General features: G+C 37.0%; 1 protein-coding gene across 1 annotated transcript in view; it reads right to left on the bottom strand.

Moving 5' to 3' along the window:
• The window catches only part of msrab (methionine sulfoxide reductase Ab), a 51029-nt gene that overhangs the window by 5348 nt on the left and 24778 nt on the right, over positions 1-20903 (bottom strand). The window contains exon 5 of the mRNA XM_073827279.1: positions 7665-7771. Coding sequence (XP_073683380.1) covers positions 7665-7771 — 107 coding nt within the window. The remainder of the gene's footprint in view (positions 1-7664; positions 7772-20903) is intronic.

Below are 20903 nucleotides of genomic sequence, written 5' to 3'. Positions count from 1 at the left end.
ATAAATTCACCTATTATTTTCTCTTGTGGACTATATGTAAACATCTTTTATGTGAAATACCTTATCCAGATCAGTACAAAATATACAATAACCTGCATTTTGTATGATTTGTATTATTTTGGTAAAATAATTAACATTTAGCAGATTCTGAAAGGGGGATGTAAACTTTCTATTCTATTATTTAATTTAATAAAAATGCTTTTTACATAAAAATGTTACATTTTACAAAATTAGATTTAGATAAATTGTGCTAAATATCAAAATATAATATAATAATACAAAAATATAATAATAATAAGCAAAATTTTGACATTCACATCACATTTGTGCACTGATGTTTTCTTTAAAATAAACCTATCTCTCAGCATTACTTAATCTAGGCCATGAAGAGATGAATCTCAACCACCGAAAACAAAACTATAAAAAATAAATAAATAAAATTGTGATGTCTGCAGCATAACACAAGTCGATAAACAAAGAAAATTTATAAACTTCCATTCAAATCCCTAAAATAACTCCTCTGAGAAAGTGCTTCACTGCAGCAGAATTGTACCTCTACTCGATCTTCCTGCGTCTCGCTGCCTTTCACTACTGAATAAAAACTCTTTGATGTTCTGCAAATTCCTACATTTTATTACAGCACCCCTCCCCTCCTGAGCCACGGCGCTTAAAAGACTGTTTCTTCCTCTCCCGCTCCCGCATTTCCTTCTCCCTGACTGCCCTCACTGATGACAGAGTTTTGGGAGACTCTGATGGAGTGCAACTCTCAATGGGTGCTAATAATTCATTTCCTGTCTGCGTGTGATGTCGGTGTCTGATTCATCACCTGAATTTGACCTGATGGAAGTGTCCTCAAAAAGGCCTCATCAATCTCTTCACACTCATCATGTCTGTCTTTCATTTCAGTGTCCCTCTTTAAATTCTCACTCTCCGCTGCCAGACAATCAGCTGTTCTTTTCAATAGTATGACGGATGCAAACACGCACGCACGCACGCACGCACACACACACACACACACACACACACACACACACACACACACACACACACACACACACACACACACACACACACACACACACACACACACACACACACACACACACTCGCGTACGCTCCTCTGTATTTTAACAAGACTCTGGACTAACATGTCTACTCTCATCCCCACCACTTATGTAACCAAGCCATTCTTTGAAACCACTTCAGATTCGCCCTGCCCTCAGAGAGTAAAGGATCAGGAGAGAAGCACAAGCATCAACTGCAGGGAAAGGCTATGAAGTCTGGGAGATGTGTTGCCCTTTGAATAAACATATTTAAAATAGATTTCATGCAAACTGGAGCCGTTCCTTCCATAAAACCTTCAGGTTGCATGTCATATCACCTACTGTACACACTCCAGATAGAATTTCTACAGATAGAATATCATGCTAATTATTATTTAAGCAATAAATAGAGCCTTTGGTCAGCTTAGGAGACTTCTTTAAAAATCCTACTAACGCAAACCAAATATTTATTTACTTATTTATTTAAATTGAAGGTGCCTTAATAGTGTTACAGCTAAGGCTGGGCGACTTGGCCCAAAAATAATCATGATTTGTTTTTGTTCATATCAGTTTATATAGATAATTATCACAGTAAATTTCAAATTGTCATATCTTTCAAGTTTAAAGGCAGATTTTTGCTCCTAAGTGAAATTTAATTGTGGTTTTAAACTACTTTATGGTCAGAACATGACAAACACTTGATGTTTTTAAATTCTTTGCACTTTTCCAGCCATTTTTTCTTTAAGGAAATAAATATCTTAGTTTCTGCATGTTGTAGTGAGTGATATTGTTTCAAATCATGAAACAGGTTTGTGTTGCCTGACTTTGATGAGGCATATCTTCAGCGCAGTTTGCAGTGCAGCCTGCAATACTAATAATATTACTTTTTTTGTCTCTTAGAAATGTACAATAGCTTGAGTTGACAGTAGTATTACCTTGAGTAAGGATGCAGATGTTAATTTATATTCATTATCAAAAAAAAAAAAATTTAAAATTGTTACAACCTCATTTTTATATAGCGAAATTTAATTATTCTGACTGTTTGAGGTTTATTAAAATTAACCATAATAGCAGTTAAAACCTCAATAGCATGGTAAAAATGTAACTACAGTCAAAAGTTTACATACACCTTGCACAATCTGCAAAATGTTAACTATTTTACCAAAATAAGAGGGATCACACAAAATGCATGTTATTTTTTATTTAGTACTGACCTGAATAAGATATTTCACATTAAAGATGTTTACATATAGTCCACAAGAGAAAATAATAGTTGAATTTATAAAAACGACCCTGTTCGTAAGTTTACATACATACACTTGATTCTTAATACTGTGTTGTTACCTAGATGATCCACAGCTGTTTTTTTTTGTTTAGTGATAGTTGTTCCAACAATGACTGTATGATTTTAAAAAACATGTTTTTACACAACTGAGGGACTCATATGCTACTATTACAGATGGTTCAAACACGTTTTTTTTTTTTTGTGATAGATAGGTTCATGAGTCCCTTGTTTGTCCTGAACAATCCTTAAGTCCCACAAATTTTTCAGCATTTTCACACTGAGGACAACTGAGGGACTCATATGCAACTATTACAGAAGGTTCAAACGCTCATTGAGGCTCCAGAAGGAGAAATGATGCATTAAGCCAGGGGGTTAAAACTTTTGAACAGAATAAAGATCTGTAACATTTTTCTTATTTTGCCTAAATATCATTTTTGTTTCATTTAGTGCTGCCCTTCAGAAGCTACTTACATGTTTCCCAGAAGACAAAATAAGTTACATTTACCCTGATCTTCAAATGTTCAAAAATTTTCACCCCTGGCTCTTGACGCATTGTGTTTCCTTGTAAAGCATCAGTGAGCGTTTGAACCTTCTGTAATAGTAGCATATGAGTCCCTCAGTAAAACAAAACAAAAAAAAAACAGCTGATTCAGGTAACAACACAGTATTAAGAATCAAGCTTATGTAAAGTTTTGATCGGGGTCATTTTTATAAATTCAACTATTACTTTCTCTTATGGAGTATATGTAAACATTTTTAATGTGAAATATCTTATTCAGGTCAGTACTAAATAAAAAATAACATGCATTTTGTATGGTCCCTGTTATTTTGGTAAAATGATTAACATTTTGCAGATTCAGCAAGGTGTATGCAAACGTTTGACCTCAACTGTATATTTATATTTTATAACTTCTTCAATGCATTTAATATATGTCTACATTAATAGTATATTAAAATTTGATTTGAATATCCCACATTTCTGCCACAATAGCCAGGGTGCAGTTAGTGTTACTACAGTAAATCTATGGTAAATGATGGCGATTTGTAGATTGAAAAGCCTTCTGACTGTATCGTTGCACACAGTGTTTCTCCTGTTTGCCAGCACTGATCATTTGGCTTTAAACTAGTTTAAATCATTGAGTTGTTTGTGTTCTTTCCGGATAAACTGTCCTATGAGTAATCCACCTAAAAGCAGAACAAAATAGCGCTACTTATTTGAAGGTTCAAATGAGTAGCGTTATTTTGTTCTGCTTTTGGTGCGTAAACATTATATTGAACATTATATCAAAATCTTGTTATCGTTTTATCAAGGAATATTAATTCACGATAATTAACATTATCGTTTTATCACCCCAGCCCTAGTTCCAGCCCCGTTTAACCCTTACTGACATGCAGTCTTTGGGGTGCAACCCCTTCTGTGTGTATGTACATTTCAGCTTGTGGGGTCACTGGGGCCATCAACAGCATGGCCGTTTCGGTCCCCTGATCTGATTGCGTCCCTTTAACCACAGCTGCCTCCCGCAAGCCTGACCTTTCACCCTGATGCGCACAAGGCCAAGGCCAATAGGGGTCACCCAACCTCCCTGCCCACGCCTCATTCCCCTCACCCCCAAATCACATCTGAGCCCTAGAAGCAAGACCGATGACATGAGGAGCAAAGGGTTACCCCACAGTGATAGTTACCCAAGCTCCTGCATCTCACAAAACAAAGCAGCATCACGCTAGTTTGACAGGGAAAACAGTCCAGTCATCCAGATGAGCTGCTTTCATGAGCATCCACAAGCGCATCTTTCTGACAGGTGTGGGCGGTCAGCGTTTGGCAGTGGACCGTTGGAGAGCAGCAAAGAATGGAAAAGAGAGGTTGGAAATGAAACAGAAGAGCTTTTATAGATGTGATGGGGAATAAAGGAAAATCATTGGATTTAATCTGTGGTTATAGTTTCTGAACTAAACTGAGTGATGCATTTACGTACATTATTTTTCAATGTTTTTGAAACCTGTGTTCACAAATGCAATAAAACAATAGTATCAACAGTAATACTGTAAAATATTATTCATCAAAGAAAATTGGAAAAATTCAAGTTTTAAACACATTATTAACAATACATGTTTTTGAGCAGCAAGTCAGAATATTAAAACAATTTCTGAAGGATGTGACTGAAGTAATGATGCTAAAAATTCAGCTTTGAAATCACAGGAATAAATTACATTTTAAAATATACTCTAATAAAAAAAAGTTATTTTAAATAGTAAAAATATTTTTAAATGTACTGTTTTTGCTATACTTTTGATCAAATAAATGCAGGCTTGGTGAGCAGAAGAGACTTCTTTAGTGTCATTTAATCTGTGGTTATATTTTCTTAACTAAACTGAGTGATGCATTTATGTACATTTATGTATTTTTTCAAAGTTTTTGAAACCTGTATTCACAAAGGCTGCATTTATTTGATCAAAAATGCAATAAAACCATAGTATCAATAGTACATATGTAAAATGTCCATATGTTCATTTTAATAGTTTTTAAAATGCAATTTATTCCTGTGATGGCAAAATTGAATTTTCAGCAGTTATTAGAAACTCTCTATTCAGTCTTTAGAAATCGTATCAATATGTTGTTTCTTTGATGAATAGAATGTTCAAAAGAATGAATTTTATTTAAAAATAGAAACATTACAAATGTCTTAAGTGTCATTTTTGATCAATTTAATGCAACCTTGCTGAATAAAAGTATTAATTTCTTTTACTGGTCCTAAACTTTTGAATGCTAGTTTGACATAAATCATACAGTAGTCAACATTCGAAGTGGATCAAAAAAGTTCATCAAAAGTTGTCCTAAGATAAGAACAGGTATTCTTTTTGGTTTTAGGACAAATTTGATGAAAGGTTTTGATCCACTTCGAATGTTGACTACTGTATATACACATACACACACACTCAAAATATATACACATACACACAAGTCAAAAGTTTTTGAACAGTAAGATTTTTAATGTTTTTTAAAAGTTTTTTAAAGTCTCGTCTGCTCACCAAGCCTACATTTATTTGATCCAAAGTACAGCAAAAACAGTAAAAATGTGAACTATTTTTAATATTTAAAATAACTGTTTTTTTATTTGAATATATTTTACAATGTAATTTATTCCTGAGATTTCAAAGCTGAATTTTTTAGCATCATTACTCCAGTCACACGATCCTTCAGAAATCATATCAATATTCTGATTTGCTGCTCAAAAACATTTATTTTTATTAATGTGTTTAAAACAGCTGAGTATAGTTTTTCCAATTTTCTTTGATTAATAGAAAGTTCAGAAGAACAGCATTTATCTGAAACAGATTTTTTTGTCTAACATTATAAGATCTTTGGATCTTTCTATACATCAAAGAATCCTGAAAAAAAATCTATTTTAATTTTTCTCTGTTTTTGCTGTACTTTGGATCAAATAAATGCAGGCTTGGATACTGCAGGCAGCATACCGTTCAAAAACTTTTGACTGCTAGTGTACAGTCGTGGCCAAAGGTTTTGAGAATGATACAAATATTAGTTTTCACAAAGATTGCTGCTAAACTGCTTTTAGATCTTTGTTTCAGTTGTTTCTGTGATGTACTGAAATATAATTACAAGCACTTCATACGTTTCAAGGGCTTTTATTGACAATTACATGACATTTATGCAAAGAGTCAGTATTTGCAGTGTTGGCCCTTCTTTTTCAGGACCTCTGCAATTCGACTGGGCATGCTCTCAATCAACTTCTGGGCCAAATCCTGACTGATAGCAACCCATTCTTTCATAATCACTTCTTGGAGTTTGTCAGAATTGGTGGGTTTTTGTTTGTCCGCCCGCCTCTTGAGGATTGACCACAAGTTCTCAATGGGATTAAGATCTGGGGAGTTTCCAGGCCATGGACTCATAATTTCAATGTTTTGGTCCCCGATCCACTTAGTTATCACTTTTGCCTTATGGCACGGTGCTCCATCGTGCTGGAAAATGCATTGTTCTTCACCAAACTGTTGTTGGATTGTTGGAAGAAGTTGCTGTTGGAGGGTGTTTTGGTACCATTCTTTATTCATGGCTGTGTTTTTGGGCAAAATTGTGAGTGAGCCCACACCCTTGGATGAGAAGCAACCCCACACATGAATGGTCTCAGGATGCTTTACTGTTGGCGTGACACAGGACTGATGGTAGCCCTCACCTTTTCTTCTCCGGACAAGCCTTTTTCCAGATGCCCCAAACAATCGGAAAGAGGCTTCATCGGAGAATATGACTTTTCCCCAGTCCTCAGCAGTCCATTCGCCATACTTTTAGCAGAAGATCAATCGGTCCCTGAAGTTTCTTTTGGAGAGAAGTGGCTTCTTTGCTGCCCTTCTTGACACCAGGCCATCGTCCAAAAGTCTTGGCCTCACTGTGCGTGCAGATGCGCTCACACCTGCCTGCTGCCATTCCTGAGCAAGCTCTGCACTGGTGGCACTCCGATCCCGCAGCTGAATCCTCTTTAGGAGACGATCCTGGCGCTTGCTGGAAATTCTTGGACGCCCTGAAGCCTTCTTAACAAGAATTGAACCTCTTTCCTTGAAGTTCTTGATGATCCTATAAATTGTTGATTTAGGTGCAATCTTAGTAGCCACAATATCCTTGCCTGTGAAGCCATTTTTATGCAACGCAATGATGGCTGCACGCGTTTCTTTGCAGGTCACCATGGTTAACAATGGAAGAACAATGATTTCAAGCATCACCCTCCTTTTAACATGTCAAGTCTGCCATTCTAACCCAATCAGCCTGACATAATGATCTCCAGCCTTGTGCTCGTCAACATTCTCACCTGAGTTATCAAGACGATTACTGGAATGATCTCAGCAGGTCCTTTAATGACAGCAATGAACTGCAGTGGAAAGTTTTTTTCGGGATTAAGTAAATTTTCATGGCAAAGAAGGACTATGCAATTCGTCTGATCACTCTTCATAACATTCTGGAGTATATGCAAATTGCTATTATAAAAACTTAAGCAGCAACTTTTCCAATTTCCAATATTTATGTAATTCTCAAAACTTTTGGCCACGACTGTATATATGAACTAAAAACAATAAAAGTCTATAATATGTCTTGATTTAGATAGCTAAGTAAAATAAAAAAACAGTAAATAGTAAGGCAAGGCAAGGCAAGGCAGAAGTAGTAATAAATAATGAAATCTCAAGGTAAATATAAAAATAAAAAATGTTCTATTATTGTTATGTTTGAAGGGGGTTAGACTACAAATTATAAAATATCATTAATTCAGAATTCGGAAAGTAACAGAATTCAATTTAAAGTTTGTTTGTGTGTGTGTTTCGAGATACTGCACCTCCTGGTACATATGCTTGCTTCTCATGGCCAGCTCTTGCTGTTCTGGGCTGTAGGTGTAGATGGCTGAACGATACTGCGTGCCATGATCATTCCCCTGTGCCATTCCTAAAAAAATACACATGCACACATATATATAAATGCTTTAGACCCCTTTAAAAAAAACTTGCAACACAAGAATTCACATTCCTGTATACATCAGTCTTTTAAATGGCGTTTCTAATATTACCAAGCAACATCCAATTCTGTTCTGATATTACTGCAAAAAAAAAAAAAGGATAAAAAATATGAAACAAACAGCAGTCTTTGAATATTTTCTCCCTTGTTAATATATGGAAACATGTTTGTGTTTTCCAGTATCATTTTCCTCCACTGTGAATATACTGTCTCTTTCTGCCGAACTGGATGTCGGCCATCTTGCCATGAGCTCTGTACCGCGCAGTGCCTTCTGTAGCTCTCTCTCTTTAAAGGCCAAAGTACTGCATTCTGATTGGCTGGTCCTCCAAAGTGCCAAAGCGACAGTCACTGACCTTCCCTGTGACCCTGAGTCCTGAGTGTCATCACAGCCACCAAACACATCACACAGCCAAGTTATACTGGAAAATGTTTCTAGAAAGAAACTCGGATTTGGACAATTAATTAACACTCGCCATTGCACAGGCAGAATATCAAAGCAAACATTTACCATCTGCAAACAAATGATGCAGGAACTTCTCTGAGACATTTTGCAATTACTTTTAAACATTCAGTTGTTCTACAAAGTCAGTTAACAAAGTAAAACTACGAACATGATCTACCTACGTTTGACAATGTTTGTCCACATACTTTTAGTCTGCATTTTGAATGGTATACATTAACTTTCAAAGGTTTGGTATTTGTAAGATTTTTAAGGTTTTGTTTAATTTTTTGTCTCTTATGCTCACCAAGGCTGCTTTTATTTAAAAATATTGTGAACTATTGTGAAATTACTCTCTTATAACTCTTTTATGTTGGAATATTTTTTTAAATGTAATTTATTTCTGTGATGGCAAAGCTGAATTTTCAGCAGGCATTACTCTGATCTATGAGAAATTATTTATTATGAAATAGTTTAAACCTTTCCTAATATTATCAGTGTTGAAAACAGTTGTGCTGCTTATTATTTTTGAGGAAACCATGATATATCTTGCTTCAGGATTCTTTAGAAAGTTAAACAAACTTTTAAAACATATAAATGTAATGCATTTTTCTGAATAAAAGTATTACTTAATTATTTAAAAAATCTTGTCCCCAAACCTTTAAAAAGGCAATGCATTTAAAACAAAAAGTACTATTCATAAAAAAAATATTAATGTGAAATATAAAGAGTTTCTGTGGGTTTTCTTTCAAATAAAATCTTTTTAGTTTTATATTTTGTTAGATATACACTACCAGTCAAAATTTTTGAACAGTAAGATTAAGAAGACTTTAATGCTCACCAAGGCTGCTTTTATTTAAAAATACAGAAAAAAACATTAATATTGTGAAACATTATTACTCTTTTACTCTCTAACTCTTTTCCGTTGGAATATATTTTCAGCATCATTACTCCAGTTTTCAGTGTCACATGGTCTATGAGAAATAATTTAATATGAAATAGTTAAAAAAATTCTTAATATTATCAGTGTTGAAAACAGTTGTGCTGCTTATTATTTCTGAGGAAACCATGACATATTTTGCTCCAGGATTATTTAGAAGGTTGAACAAACAACATTTATTTGAAATAGAAACCCTTTGAAACATTATATATGTATTTACTGTCACTTTTGAACAATTTAACACATTTTTGCTGAATAAAAGTATTACTTAATCATTAAAAAATCTTGTCCTTTGAAAGGTAATGTATTTAAAACAAAAAGTACTATTCATTAAAAAAAAATACTAAAACTTACTTTTTTTTAAATAAACCTTTTTAGTTCGATATTTAGTTTTTTATATATACAATACCAGTCAAAAGTTTTTGAACAGTAAGAATTTTAATGTTTTTTAAATGTTTTCGGCATTTATTTGATCCAAAGTACAGCAAAAACTAAATTTGAAATAAATATACTAATTAAAATAACTATTTTCGATTTGAATATATTTTGAAATGTAATTTATTTCTGTGATTTCAAAGCTGTATTTTAGCATAATTACTCCAAGATCCTTCAGAAATCATTCTAATATTCGGATTTGCAGCTCAAAAAAAAAAAATAGAAAGTTTGAAAGAAAACAGCATTTGACACTGAAATAGAAATATTATCTATATTAATTAATTTAATAATATTTGATCTTTCTACTCATCAAAGAATCCCACAAAAAATACTCAACTGTTTTAAATATTGGTAATAAAATAATAATAAAAATATTTTTTTAACAGCAAATCAGAATATTTGAACGATTTCTGAAGGATCATGTGACTCTGAAGACTGGAGTAATGATGCTGAATATTTTCCTTTGATCACAGGAATAAATTACATTTTAAATTACATTTAAATAGAAAGCAGTTATTTTAAATACTAAAATATTTCACAATATTACTGCTTTTACTGCAAGAGAATTCTATTAAAAACATAAAAAAATCTTACTGTTCAAAAACAGGTAGTGTAGCAATAGCATTCAGATGTTTTTAAGTGTGGTTTAAGCGTCCAAATACCTTTTAGGGTCACTGTATATCAAAACCCTTAAATAAACTCTTCTCATATGAGTAAAAAAGGAGTTAAAAACAAAAAGGGAACGACGAGCACTCAATGTACTCTACCCGAGACAGAGAAGCGCTTCTTTTTTCAGCCTCCATCATGGCGCTTAGTTATTATTGATGATCCCCCCTGTTCAAGCTGAATAATATACAGAATCTCTCCTCTCAACGCACAAACGCCGCACATGAACCGAGAGTGGAGAACGCAGATGTGTCGTCAGCGCACAAACAGGGCGAAAGCGGAGAGCTGGGTAGAAGCTGACTCCATAAATGTCACACGCAGTCTCTCTCTCTCTCCATAACATGGCTCTCCCGCAGGAAAACTATTTCTGTTAATGCAGAGGTCAAGAAGCATCACCCTTTGCTTTAGATGGAGGGAAAGATTTACTACGTGTACTTGTGAGTGAATAAGCTGTACACGCACGTAAAAAAGCACACATGCACAGCATCATTCAGACAGATACCAATCCTCTAAGCCTGCTTTGACCAATCCAGACATTTCAAATATCAGCACTTATGTGGCTCTCCTGGTGAGAAGATGAGGAAGAAGAGGGAGAAAAAAAGATTTGGAAGGGTGAATGAAAAGGATAGGAAGAAAATCACATTTATTACTGTTCAGGTTTTTTGAAAAAGGCTTGAGGGACATTAGAAATAAACACAGATGTTACTTAAAGAAACAGTTCACCCAAAAATGAAAATCTCTAAAATAATACCTATTTTTCATACCACACATTATAATGCTATGATGTTTAAATTCACTTATACAGGTGCATCTCAATAAATTAGAATGTTGTGGAAAAGTTCATTTATTTCAGTAATTCAACTCAAATTGTGAAACTCGTGTATTACATAAATTCAATGCACACAGACTGAAGTAGTTTAAGTCTTTGGTTCTTTAAATTGTGATGATTTTGGCATTTAACACAAACCCACCAATTCACTATCTCAACCAATTAGAATATGGTGACATGCCAATCAGCTAATAAACTCAAAACACCTGCAAAGGTTTCCAGAGCCTTCAAAATGGTCTCTCAGTTTGGTTCACTAGGCTACACAATCATGGGGAAGACTGCTGGTCTGACAGTTGTCCAGAAGACAATCATTGACACCCTTCACAAGGAGGGTAAGCCACAAACATTCATTGCCAAAGAAGCTGGCTGTTCACAGAGTGCTGCATCCAAGCATGTTAACAGAAAGTTGAGTAGAAGAAAAAAGTGTGGAAGAAAAAGATGCACAACCAACCAAAAGAAACGGCAGCCTTGAGAGGCTTGTCAAGCAAAATCGATTCAAGAATTTGGGTGAACATCACACGGAATGGACTGAGACTGGGGTCGAGGCATCAAGAGCCACCACACACAGACATGTCAAGAAATTTGGCTACAGTTGTCGTATTCCTCTTGTTAAGCCACTCCTGAACCACAGACAACATCAGAGGCGTCTTACCTGGGCTAAGGAGAAGAAGAAATGGACTGTTGCCCAGTGGTCCAAAGTCCTCTTTTCAGATGAGAGTAAGTTTTATATTTCATTTGGAAACCAAGGTCCTAAAGTCTGGAGGAAGAGTGGAGAAGCTCATAGCCAAAGTTGCTTGAAGTCCAGTGTTAAGTTTCCACAGTCTGTGATGATTTGGGATGCAGTGTCATCTGCTGGTGTTGGTCCTCTGTGTTTTTTGAAAACCAAAGTCACTGCACCTGTTTACCAAGAAATTTTAAGAGCACTTCATGCTTCCTTCTGCTGACCAGCTTTTTAAAGATGCTGATTTGATTTTCCAGCAGGATTTGGCACCTGCCCACACTGCCAATAGCACCAAAAGTTGGTTAAATGACCATGGTGTTGGTGTGCTTGACTGGCCAGCAAACTCACCAGACTTGAACCCCATAGAGAATCTGAGAAACAAGAGACCAAATAATGCAGATGAGCTGAAGGTCACTGTCAAAGAAACCTGGACTTCCATACCACCTCAGCAGTGCCACAGACTGATCACCTCCATACCACGCTGAATTGAGGTAGTAATTAAAGCAATAGGAATTTATTTAATACACAAGTTTCACAATTTGAGTTGAATTACGGAAATAAATGAACTTTTCACGACATTCAAATTTATTGAGAAGCACCTGTATATTGCCCTATGATTTCCGCGATGTGGAAAACGCAGACGAAATCATGAAATCCAGTCATAAAAACAGAATTTACCGAATAATGTTGAATGTTAAAGTTTGGAGGATTGAAGCAAAATTAGATCATTCCGCTTAAATCAAACCGCGATATGGACTAGTATCTGTAAATATAAAGCTGCAAAAATACCATTTAAATATAAATCCTGCATGTTCTGCGTGTCTCTGTGTTAATGAATGACACATATGCACGGTTTTGTTTATGGAAGCGTGCGCGACACTCCCTGTGATTTCAGCATCTGCCAACTCTCTAAATATGGACATAAATACATAAGTTTTTATATTTATATAAAATAAGTTACTATTGTTCAACAGAATTTACATTTACTACTACTACTACTGCTACAGTCCTACTACTACTTAAATGAAACATTATTTTTTAGGGTTGACCACACAACATTTCCTCCATGTTTTAATTTTAATACTAAATCCCATTTTACTGTTTTTGCTGTACTTTGGATCAAATATGCAAGGTGAGCAGAAGAGGCTTTTTTATAAAACATTAAAATCTTACTGTTCAAAAACTTTTGACTGGTAGAGTATTTCTTGGTTCTTTTTGTTCTTTTTTTGAGTTTTCAGCTCGTGGTTACTGCAAACTATTCTATGGAAAATATCTTAAAACAAACCTTTAATTCTACCTTGTGGCGGGAGGAGCAAACGACAGACACAGTGGGTGTGGCGTCAGGCCTCGGAGAGGCTTTTATTAAACAGAAAATGAAAGAAAAGTGTCCAAAGGGGAAATAAAAGTGTCTAAATAAACAGAGAATCTGGTGTCCTCGTGTGAAGGGGTTCCGTGAAGGAGGGGCAGTGTTCAGATGGGAAGGGTCCAGGTAAGGGGCGGAGTCTGGCGGCCGCACGCGCTCCCCGCTTGGGACCGGGGCGCTAGGGGCGGCGGCATCTCCTGCGGCTTCGTCCCTTCTGCGCCTCCACGGCGCTTACAACGGGGAATCTACGGCCCGGCATCCTGGCCCGTCGGCCGTCACGGGTGCGGTCTTCAGCCGGACCGCGGGTCCAGCGGCTCGTCCTTCTGGCAGCGCTGGTTCCCTCTTCACCCCTTCCTGGACCCGCGAGGACACCAGCGTGCATGCACGGGGGAGAGACCGGTCTCCTGAGGAGAGGCGCGCTCGGCATTTAAACAGCGGCGGTGATGAGGCTTCATTCCATTCAGGTGCTCCTCATCACACGCCGCCAGCCCGAGACGTTTTCGCGCCCCTCCTCTCCCATTCACACCCACTCCCGTCGGGAGCCTGGAGAAGGGCGGCGAATAAGGGACGGGGTGGTGATGATAATTAGGGGGGAAGCAGCCGACTCGTCACAATCTTAAGTGTACATATTTGTGCCTAAAAGGTACAAATATGTACACTTTATAAAGTTGCCGCCCCAGCGACAGACGTTGTACCTTTTTTCCCTAAGAGTGAACAGCATACAGATTTGAAACGACATGAGGGTGAGCAAATTAGGACAAAAAGTACCTTTTTAGCTGAAATATCCCTTTAAATCGACGGTGTGTTTATGTTGTGAAGCCTTTGAACTGACACTAGAGATCTCTCAAAAGCTAAATTTCCACTGTCACAAGAAATGTCAATCATGTGTCATACTGATGGCTTTGAATCTCAGTCTGCTGGGTTTATTGCTATACTCATGGACTCCGTGTCTTGTGTTTCCATGGCCGGAGTTCCTCTCAGTGTCTGTGGATAAAGCACCTCTAAACACTGAGGAGGCTCAAATGTATGCCGACAAGAAGACACACAAATTGACATGTGTAAGGTATTTGTTTTTTATAAGGGGAGTTCGGCTATTGTGTTTGTTTACTAAGTTGATGGAGTATGCCACTTTTTGTGTGTGTGAAGGTGCACGTGTGATGCTTTAGAGAGCGTGTGTATGTTTGTGAATCTGAGTGTGTATGATGCAGGGAGTATATGTGTGTGAGGGGTTGTTCAGAGCACTGCTGTGTGTGCCCTGTGGGTACGGTGAAGTAGTGTGCGTGCGAGAGCAGCCAACTAAGAGGAATGGTGCAGAGCTGGGTCTATTTTTACACCTCTTATGCAACACACATACAGGCACAAGCTCACAACCTCGCTCTTTTCCGCACACACACATTCTTACACTCTTCTTACAAATAAAAATGTTTAAAATGTGTTTATTTTTAATATGTTTTTACTAATATTTAACTGATAAAAAAAATCTACCAATGTTTTACCACAAATAATTCCCTCACTCTCATTTTGCAGAAAATATCTATAAATTACTGTTAAAAAAGATTTACATCTGTAAAATAATTTGTTTTGCAAACATACATTGTTGCTGTTGATATTCAGACCTAATGGTGAAAAATTGAAAACAAAACTGAAGTGTCAGAGCCATGGCACAGTAGGTAGTGCAAATGTTCATGACAGTAAGAGCCATTGTGCTCGCAGGGATGCAGGTTTGAATCCAGATCTCAATCCTGTTCTCTCTTCCTAGATTTTCTGTCTTGCCATTTATTGTACTACAATTTTAAAAGCAAGTACACAACAAAAAATAAAAACAAAATAGCAATGGTGCCGCGTTAAAGGGGCACATTTTTGTTTATGTTGTGCTGGCTGTCATCTTTTCAACATACTGGCAGTGTGGAACTATTATATACACTACCAGCCAAAAGTTTTTGAACAGTAAGATGTTTCATGTTTTTTAAAGAAGTCTCTTCTGCTCACCAAACCTGCATCTATTAAACAGTAACATTTTGAAATATTTTTACTATTTAAAAAAACTGTTTTCTATTTGAACATACTTTAAAATGTAATTCATTCCTGTGGTTTCAAAGCTGAATTTTTAGCATCATTACTGCAGTCACACGATCCTTCAGAAATCATTTTAATATTCTGATTTGCTGCTCAAAAAATATTATTATTATTAAATTGAAAACAGCCGAGTAGAATTTTTTTAAAGGTTCCTTTGATGAATAGAAAGTTCAGAAGAACAGCATTTATCTGAAATAGAAATCTTTTGTAACATTATAAATATCTTTATCAGCACTTTTGATCAATTGACTTAAAGCATCCTTGCTAAATGAAAGTATTAATTTCTAACATTTCTTTCCCCCAAAAAATTATACTGATTTCAAGTTTTTAAATGGTATAGTGTATAATGTTACAAAAGTCTTTTAGTTCAGATAACTGCCGATCCTTGGATCTTTCTATTCATCAAAGAATCCTGAAAAAAAATGCACTCAACTGTTTAAATATTGATAATAATAAAAATAATAATAATAAATGTTTCTTGAACATTTCTGAAGGATCATGTCAAATAGAAAGCAGTTATTTTAAAAAGTAAACATTTCACAATATTACTGCTTTTGCTGTATTTTGGATCAAGTAAATGCAGGCTTGGTGAGCAGAAGAGAATTAAAAAGTCTTTTACTATTTTTTTTATATCCTTAAAGGATGCACATTAGTACCTTTTGAAAGGGTACAGCAGTGACAGCATTTGTACCTTTTTCTTGAGAGAGTAGAGATGAACAAAGTAGTATTTGTCTCTTATGTTTATGGCTACATTTATCTGCTGAGAAATAGTAAAACGGTAATATTATGAAATTTGATTATTTGATTATGTTTAAAGGATTAGTTCACTTCCAGAACATAAATGTACAGATCATTTACTCACCCCCTTGTCATCCAAAAAGTTAATGTCTTTCTTTTTTCAGTCGTAAAGAAATTATGTTTTTTTAAGGAAAACATTTCAGGAATTTTCTCCATATAGTGGACTTCTATGGTGCCCACGAGTTTAAACTTCCAAAATGCAGTTTTAATGCAGCTTCAAAGGGCTCTAAACGATCCCAGCCAAGAAAGAAGGGTCTTATCTAGCAAAATGATTATGGTTATTTTCTAAAAAATGTACAATGCATACACTTTTTTTAACCACTTATTACTTGTCTAGCTCTGTGATGCGCATACATACTCTGTACACTCCAGTTCAAGACAGTTAGGGTATGTCGAAAAACTCCCATCTCATTTTCTCCACCAACTTTAAAATCATCCTACATCGCTGCAGAAGTACCGACCTAGTGTTTACAAAGTGCAAAGAAAGTCAAACGCCCTTTACAAAAAAAAGGTAAAACCCATGTAGGATGATTTTGAAGTTGGAGGAGAAAATGAGATGGGAGTTTTTCAACATACCCTAACTGTCTTGAACCGGAGAGCTAGACAATAAAAACATTTGTGGTTAAAAAGTGTATAAATTGTACTTTTTTTTTAGAAAATAACTGATCATTTCACTCACAGATTCTTCCTCGGCTGGGTTTAGAGCCCTTTGAAGCTGCATTTAAACTACATTTTGGAAGTTTAAACTCGAGGGCACCATAGAAGTTCACTATATTTAGAAAATTCCTGAAATGTTTTCCTCAAAAAAAACATAATTTCTTTACGACTGAAGAAAGAAAGACATGAACATTTTGGTTGACAAGAGGGTGAGAAAATTATCTTTAAATCTTTGCTCTGGGAGTGAAATAACCCTTTTAAATTCTTATCGATTTAAAAAAGTATAACATTTTTTTATTCAAAAATAAAAAAAATCTTACTAACCCCAAATGTTTTAACAGTAGTGAAAAAACAAACAAACATTATATTGGTCTAAAAAACAAAGCAAGAACAACAGAAAACATCCAAATTGGTCAAACATGCCTAAAATAAGCTTAGTTTCTTTATTTCCTCAGTAAACAAATGTTTTTATTTTCCAGCAAATCCACCCCCTTTTTCATCAAAAAGAAACCGTTTCTCATCTGATCTCCATAAATGACCTCTGTGGGCCCCTCCCCCTATAGCTGATTGACAAACTGTAATGAGCCCCCCTCATTGAGGAGGGGCCCGGGGTCGAGGTCACCCCCCGAGAGGCACGTGCCCAATGCAGACTGAACCCCAAAAAGACAAGGGGGGATCTTAATTTAGAAACAGTCTTTTTTTCGTCCCATTTGGCGGCTTGTGGACAAAATGCTGTTTGTGAACCCAATAACCTCTGTTTTCAACGACAAATCAAGAGTGTTGCTCAGTAATTATGGAGATCCTGCAAACAGTTTCAGTACGTAATTAGCTTACGCATCGATGTTTAGCTTTTCAGGGCTCGATATAAACAGCAAAGGTGTCAGTCACAGGTTACACACTGAAGGAAGGTGAAAAACTGGATTTAATGTTTAAAGGCCTAGGAGATTCTAGATCAACCACTACATTTGAAAGACACAACGAGCGCCTGCGTCAGCCATCTTGTCTTTCCCCCGCGAAGCACACGTTAATGCATCTCTCTGACGCAGCAGCAGCTACATAAATACTGCAAATCAAGAAAAAAAACATGACACGATAAAAGATGAAAGTGGTAAGACAGAAAAACGAGGACAAAGGAGGAGAGAAACCCGCCCTCTTGCCTTTCATTGTTAGAGGAACGAGGGAGCGCGGGATGGCGGAACGAAGAAAGTGACTAAGAGATAAAAGCGGAGGGTAAGACTGAGGAGTCACTGCGGAAATGCTGATGGGATGATGTTGAGGGGGAGCGAGGGATGGAGGAGAGAAGGAGCCGGGGAAGGGGGAGGAGAGGAGAGGAGAACAGAGAAGATAAGATGTTGTTATCCTGTAGACAGACTGAGAGCCCTGGGGTCCGCTGGGAATGGGGAGGGAAGGAGGGGGGTCTTTCTTAAACAAGGAAGTAACAAACTGCTGAGGCGATCATGTGTACGTGTGCGCGCTTCTCTAGTGTGTGCGTCGGCGCTGCACTTCTCCGCTCTACGCTTTGCCACAGGCGATAGAATTGTTACACTAGCTTCAGTCATTTCCTGTTCGTCAAATCCATCCAGGAACCCAATTTTCCCGGCTCGCCTCTCCCCACCCTCAGCTTCCTGTACTATCTTTGTCAGCACAGCCAAAGATGTAGCATGACGGCATGAAATGCAGCCTATATTTTTAGAAAACGAGCGTGGGGTATAGGGGAGCTACCGCACGTTTGCAATACCATGACCTAAAGACTCTGGCAGAGCAAGTGTTGCTGGGTATGAGATGGGGGTACGAAGAGGAGCGTGCTGGGAGAGTTTGATTGGCTGTGGATGTTGCTATCCCAGCCGTGATTGGACAATTCCGAAATCATGCTGCTGAAAGCAGAACCCTTTGAACTGTAAGACAGCAGCTGAATACACAGGTCTCTGTGCATGACGGAAACGAGAGTGCACGTATGCAGCCTATGAAACCTTACACACTTGCGGTTTCATACTGTACTTACCCGTGATTCAGAGTAATGACGAACACACACATGTACAGATTCATAGTTGATTCGGTGTGAGCGTTCGGGTTTGAACAAATGGAGTGTGCGTTAAGTATGCATGGATGAACAGCCTACAGAGACGTTCCCGATTCTCGGTAGCCAATCGCAGCGCAGCAGCCCGCGCCAAAAAACACAATCTGACGCTTCTGTCACGCACATGGGCCATGCTCTTCATCGCGCTTCTCTACCCAAACTCCTGCAGGGTCATGAAACACGGCCTAAAAATGACAAACAGGATGTGGAGGGACAAGTTTTGCTTTAGTAAATGCTGAAATGTTGCTTAAAACTTACCTAGTGCACATTTAAATGTCAGTCAAGGTGAGCAAGTTTCATACATTCAGAAGACTTGATTCTGTGTTTCTCGACTAAGGGCCTCACTTGGGATATATGAGAGCATTCAAAAGTGTGATTTTTTTTTACCTGAAAAAATCATTAAAATCAATAAAATCTGAAAAAGCCAAGGCCATTTTTAAAATAAAGGATTTAAAGGATTTTATTGGGTAAAAATGGCTAAAACATTCTCTAAACCGATCTTTTTTAACAAACTACTGCTTCAACAACACACTTCAAGACAATGACAGTCAGACTTCACTTTGTCTGTTCTCTGATTATTAGATCTGTTCTGAGCAATGTTTCTTTCATTATATATAATTTGTAGGCTATTTGGGAGGACTATGGTAGTTTTGTGCAGTAAAAGGTTATATTTTTTGCTTGTTGACCATCTATAATTTATCACAACAAAAGGCTGCAAGCTCCTGCTTGCAGACTACACTATTTTTTAAAACCTGGTCTATGTATACAAAAGCTTTTTAAGATGAAGTGTCAAGTTAAAAACACTTCAGCTTTAAAAACGTGTCTTGAGACCTCTGCTTTGTGTTCCATTCTATTGCACTCTGTCTACCTGTTTTCTAACGCAAGAATGAATCTTATGCAAACACCCCCTAAGAAACACATCAGATCGGGTTGGGTAGACATCATCATACAAAACATCTTTAAAGGGATAGTTTATTTAAAACTACTCACTCTCACATAGTTATAAATCCATATTTTTTATTCTTTGGAACATAAAAGAAGATATTTTAAAAAAATAAGTATTTTTGTCCACACAAATTGTTCTTCAAAACATCTTATTTTGTGTTCTGCAGAGTAAGACCCTTTAAGACCAGCTAGTCAATCAGTAGTTCAAATAACCCACAGAATAGTCGATTTTAAGTATCTACACTATATGTATCTACACATACCTCGTATTCTTATAGGTAAAAGAAAATGGGTAAGGTAAGATATTTAATCACATTTGAAGGCCATTTTTGACAACTAACCCTGGCTCCTATGAGTAATTTTCTTCTCTTTACTTTCCAGGGGCATTCTGGCTCACAGGGTGATTGTGTCCTGGGTGACTTTTTAAAGTTCAGACACCTTCAGAACATGATGTGAATTATAGAGCTGGCACAGAACCGAACACAGGGTAATCATGTCAGCTCAAACCGATGATTTGACACATAAAACATTCAAAGTAAAAAACCACTCCGCCATCCTTAAAACCGAGCTGTGACTCAGGTTTTAGGGGCGCGTCGTCAACTGGCAGATATATAGACATGCATTACTGATCCCCCAAAGGGAATTTGTACACGTTCCAGGATGAAAACATACAAACAAAAAAGTTATTGAGAGCCTGACTGAACGAACCATACACATCATATAACCTATTAAAACAGAAGCTGTAGTTCCACGGTCCAGCTGACGAAGGAGAGCTGAAAAGTTGTGTGTGTGTGTGTGTGTGTGTGTGTGTGTGTGTGTGTGTGTGTGTGTGTGTGTGCTTCAGGTCCTCAGGGTCAGGCTTTATGAATGTTTCAGAGGAGTGTCTCTTCCTCTCTTCTCTCTCTGTTTCAGGGTGACTGAACACAGAGAGCCAAACAACAGCTTCATGCTGCAGCCACACTGTTAAATCAGACAGACAGACGGACACTCAGAATGATGAACAGAGAGAGAAATGAATGGATAGATAGATAGGCAGACAGACAGCTAGAATGATGAACAGTAGGATTGATAGGCGGATAGGTAGATAATAGATAGACAGTCTGAATAACAAACAGAG

Source organism: Garra rufa, chromosome 21 (genome assembly GCF_049309525.1).
Source record: "Garra rufa chromosome 21, GarRuf1.0, whole genome shotgun sequence".
Classification (NCBI taxonomy): domain Eukaryota; kingdom Metazoa; phylum Chordata; class Actinopteri; order Cypriniformes; family Cyprinidae; genus Garra; species Garra rufa.
This window is presented reverse-complemented; position numbering and strand designations above follow the sequence as displayed.